Source organism: Myripristis murdjan, chromosome 10 (genome assembly GCF_902150065.1).
Source record: "Myripristis murdjan chromosome 10, fMyrMur1.1, whole genome shotgun sequence".
NCBI classification, from domain to species: Eukaryota; Metazoa; Chordata; class Actinopteri; order Holocentriformes; family Holocentridae; genus Myripristis; species Myripristis murdjan.
In genome coordinates this window covers 13,195,956-13,200,689 of record NC_043989.1, presented here as the reverse complement: position 1 = coordinate 13,200,689, position 4,734 = coordinate 13,195,956, and the positions used below count along the sequence as shown (strand labels likewise).

At 43.0% G+C, this 4,734-nt stretch overlaps 1 protein-coding gene across 1 annotated transcript; it reads right to left on the bottom strand.

Annotated features, from left to right (window-relative positions):
• Positions 1-1,239: 1,239 nt before the first annotated feature.
• On the bottom strand, positions 1,240-4,603 carry tyw2 (tRNA wybutosine-synthesizing protein 2). The gene is made up of 7 exons (XM_030061823.1): positions 4,207-4,603; positions 3,854-4,022; positions 3,558-3,756; positions 3,317-3,467; positions 3,034-3,143; positions 2,714-2,871; positions 1,240-1,781 (listed from the first exon to the last, which is right to left on the bottom strand). The coding sequence occupies exons 1-7, from the start codon at positions 4,257-4,259 to the stop codon at positions 1,404-1,406; spliced, it is 1,218 nt and encodes a 405-aa protein (XP_029917683.1). The 5' UTR covers positions 4,260-4,603; the 3' UTR covers positions 1,240-1,403.
• Positions 4,604-4,734: the final 131 nt, after the last annotated feature.

Here is a 4,734-nt window from a genome sequence, read left to right as displayed (position 1 = left end):
AGAGATGTATCTAACAATTACAAATTCAGAACTGGCATATGGTTTGGCGGTAGGGAAACAGCTCCAAGATATCCACATCAATGCATTCAAAAGGCACAGCTGAACATTCATATTATAGAATTGCTTTTCCAACAATGCCAAATGCATGAATATTATTATGTTCTCATAATGTAGTTGCATTTAGTTTGGGCGTTGGTGTGCATTAAAGAAGTAAGACAAAAGAAACCACTGGCACACAGGAGCAGCAATAATTCTCAGTCATTAAGGCCAAAAATCGAGCCAAACACCACACCGTCGGATTACACTGATTAGCACTCCCTCAACCAAAGAAGAGGAACTAATCAGCCAAATCAGATAGTGCTGGGCTTGGCAGGAATGAAAACCTGCCAAACTCAACCTTTTTCAGCCTCAGTGACACATCGTTGTTACTGGGCTGCGTCCCACTCGTCTTCATTCCTGTTCGCTTACTTTCCTTGTTCTCTACCGGCCATCTCCTTCCAGGAAATGCTTTACAGGAGGTGAGGAAAGAAGGGAAGGAAAGCGAGTGAGAAAGCAAGGAGAGGTTGACAGAATTGGGACAGATATTAGCTTTTATCATCATAAAAGTCTGAGTCACCCCAGATGTAGCGGCCCTATCACAGATTTCCAATCTCACGGCCAATCGTGCCCTGCCTGTGTAATGTACTGGAGCCTGTTGTTTCACTGCACTATGCAAAGCTTACATTAAAGAACATTCTGTCACTAAATCTCATCTCAAACAGCATCTAATCAGTAGGGCTATATGGGTGTAACCCTATGAAATGTCTGCAGGCTCTGGCCCTACACACATTTTCTGATTAAGCTTCTGAGTGAGCCATTAGAAATGTTTTCAAGTACAGATACAGCCCTGACATCTCATTATTAAACATTTTGCCTATAATCTGAGAGTGAAATGAACCTGTATTTGCAAGCAATTAATCCCGGGCTGGCCATCTCATCTGCTATGCTGCTAATACCATCATAAAATTGAGTTGGGCTGAGCAGCTTGGAGTGTGACATGTGAAAATACTTCCTGAAAGGACACTCCCACGTTTCCTGTGACAAAGCTGCTATGAATGAGATAATAAGGCAGCATATTTGGTTTCCTATAGAACTGAGAGTTGTGGATGACAGGGCAATCATCCGTTTCTGGGTCAAAAAAAGAGGGAGCATGTCTATGGTATAAATGCACAACTTTGATCATAAGTAGGAAGAGGCAACTTCATTCTTAGCCACTGGCAGTCAAGAATCTTGTGGGCTTTAATCTTTTTGTTGTGTGGTTTGGATTGTGGATTTAAAATAACATCATACAAAATACTAATCATGAAAAAGGAATGCCAGGTACCAGTAACGTCTGCTTGGTGTCTTGTGTTAGTATGTTCAGTTCAAAGCGGTCTACACTCCAAGTCCAGCACAACATGGTGGACATGAGGTGCGTATGACTTAACGTGCTCTATGTGCTGGATGTTTGTTTTCCACGGCGCGCCACCAATGTCCTTCAGCAGAGAGGCGATGCGGCTGGCCGTGTCGTCGGCCCAGGCCTGCCAAACTCCTCTGTCGGTTTTCTTTCCCGGGGCCCTGTTGGCTGCATCATCCACGGCAGGGATGACTGCTGTGCTTGGTAACGGCGAGGTGACATTCTGGTGAATGTGTAAAATGCCTCCGGTTGTTTTCTTCAGCAGTCGACAGGCAACAGGCCAGCCCTCCTCTGAACTCGGTATGAGGCCCAGGTTCACTCGGTCAGCAAGATCACTCAGTGGGAGCTGGGCAAAATCAGAGAGCCAAAATACTGTCTGAGTCGCTTCTGTCCTAAAAAAAAATCAACTAGTAGCTCTTCATATTGTCGACTAACTGCTGTTGTCTAGACTAACCTTTGTCTAATAAACCCAAATAAACTAAATCCCACTTCATTATTTTTCTGTAGACTCTATAATACAGCAAACGTGTTTTTCAGACCTGAGAGTTCAAAATATTAGGATTGCCTTCTATTTTTATCATTGCGACTGACTAACATGTAGATTAAGAGGGAGATTAAGTTGAGGACACTGAGCATTTTTCAATTTTGAAGCAACTGAGACTTGGAATGCGCAAAATGCAATACAACAGATAATTTCACATTCTTCATTGTGTATTGTATGAAAAAATAGGATGGTTATCTACAGCAAAAAAAAAAAAAAAACAGGTCAATTCAATGCAATATACTGTAGAGACAGATAACAAGCATAAGACGAGATAAGACTTCATTGTCCGCCATGGTGGAAATTTGCCTTTGGCTCCACAATGGCTGCAACAAATACACAACAGGTAACCAGGTTACAAAAAAAAAAAAAAAAAAAAAAAAAAACAGTATAAGCTACACACATCACAAACAATACAACAATACCGAACAAGACAAGAGTGAACTTCAAGTACTAACCACTAAGATAAATGTGGATAAATGTTTTTAAATTGATGGTATATTCTGTGATGCTTGTATTTCTTATGGTTTGTCTCTGCATGCTGCCTGAGTGCCAACTGAAACATGACTGAATTGCACTTGTGTGTAATAATTCTTATAGCCTACATGTTTTGGTTTTTCTCAGGTCTCACTCCAAACATTTATTTCAACCTCAGTAAGAATACCTGATTAAATAAAGGCCTTTGTCCATATAAGTAATGTAACATGCATATGTAAGATGTAAAAAACATGACTGACTTGTCGATTGTCTCCTTGGTGAACGGTGCAGCGGTCAGACACCCCGTTTCCTTGCAAGTTTTTCCTCAGAGCGTCGACGGCATCCGGGTTCCACTCACAAGCGTGGACATGGCTGGCCCCCGCATGCACCAAATACGGCAGAGTAAAGTATCCAATACCTGAGACAAAATACACTTATTCTAAGTTTACACCATGAACCAAATTAAGTTTAACCATCAAAAAACCACTAAAAATTGATGTGAAGTTCAAATGAAAAGGACTAATATATTTTAATGTGTATAAATAGTTATTACTTGCATGCATCAACATGGTTTTACTACCTGCATATAAATCCACCACAGTCTCTCCTCTGCAGTCGAATTTGGCCACCCGGAGTTTCTCTGTGATGTTTCCAGCTGAGAACATCGATTTGGTAACATCAAACTCGTATCTGAAACATAATTTGAGTCAGAAGTAACTTCATTTTTTTGACAGAAAGTGCACCGTCATGAGTTTTACTAGTTGCACTTTACCATCATTTGTGCTCTCACGGCTTAGTCAACATCAAGCATGCAGTTTCAGCAAAACGAAATAAATGATCCTGACTGATTAATGCTGACTTACCTGACTCCATTGTCAACGTGTGTCACCCAGCTGTGCTCTCCTAACAGCATCGTCACCACGGGAGACCTGAATCCATCCCTCGAGATCCGGCTCATCTTTGCCAGGCGCTCTGCCCCCAGCCCTCTGGCCACTGCACTCCACAGCTCCTGGCCTAGAAACACAAATACAACATGTCCTCATCACCGATTACTTTGTCTGCACACCTCTAAACCAACACGAGAACTAATTTGGGGGACAATACCAGTTTTCTTCCATACTGGCAGGGAGAAGCAGGCGTCTCCCAGCAGGACTAAATCTCCATGCCGCTGGCAGCTGTGAGGAACGTCCTCATTCAGGTCCTCAGTCCACCTTTCTCCATGAGACTCCAACAATTCCTGTAAGATCCTCACGAGTTTATTTCCACTTGTCCTCCCCCTCTCCCTCTTGGACTGCTGGAGAGCCTGCAGAGAAAGCAGGACAGAAACAAGGCTGTCATGATGCAACACAGGCTCCTTCCCGTCTGTTGCTATTATTTCAATGAAACACGGCTGCTATTACCTGACTCCACACAATTTCACAGACACTCTCTGAGGCCACGCTGCGTCTGAGGGTTTGTAGATCAACTTGTGACAGACAGGATGGTGAGACCGGCAGGAGCACCGTCCCGTCTGAGTCTCTCTGCAGGCGGAACCTCAAGTCCAGAGCGCCTCGGGACTGCAAACGTTTCCTTAAAAACACAAAATTAAACGAAACATTTAAAGAGTACTGTTTAAAATAGGAAAAAGGGCCACAGATAACATGCTCGGCCGTTTTATCAATCACTTTTTGTACCAAACCTACAGCCCACTGCTCCCCATGCTAGCTATCCACCAGCTAACTTAGCATAAGCTGCTAACTCTCGAGCTGCTCACCTGAATTGTTGAGCGTGACTCTGCGACACACGAAGGCACGGGACACCGTCCATTTACGACAAACAAGTCTATGATACTGTCAACAATATGTGACAATGCAAACACAACAACTGTGAGGAAAATGATCTCACGAAGCATGCATGCTAAGGGCAGTGGCTAAACAACAAACCCAAGTTTCCAGACGGGCAATTATGAAGCACGGACTATTGAAAACACAAAACTTTATTGTAAAAACAAACGTTAACACTCTTAAACCGTATTGACTCCAGAGAATAACCGCGCAAATGAAAAATATAGTTCAGGATTTTAGTTAAACTGTAGCTTAAGAGTGATTATTACACGTGCATTTTGCATTAAATATCGTGATATTGCGGGTTCTCATGAGGCATGGCACGTTTGGCACGCGGCCACCTCGCGCCGGTAGATGGAGACAAACAGCCAGGCGCTCGTGAAGGTCAAGTGGCTCATTTGTACCCAAGCAGACATGATTTACAGTCTTTTAACATATCAGTGTGTTACACATGTCCA

Coding starts and splice junctions, on each gene's coding strand:
- tyw2 (XM_030061823.1), bottom strand. CDS start 4,259: ATGGACGGTGTCCCGTGCCTTCGTGTGTCGCAGAGTCACGCTCAACAA. Junction 4,023..4,206: donor AGTCACGCTCAACAATTCAG/GTGAGCAGCTCG, acceptor TGTGTTTTTAAG/GAAACGTTTGCAGTCCCGAG. Junction 3,144..3,316: donor CACGTTGACAATGGAGTCAG/GTAAGTCAGCAT, acceptor ATTATGTTTCAG/ATACGAGTTTGATGTTACCA.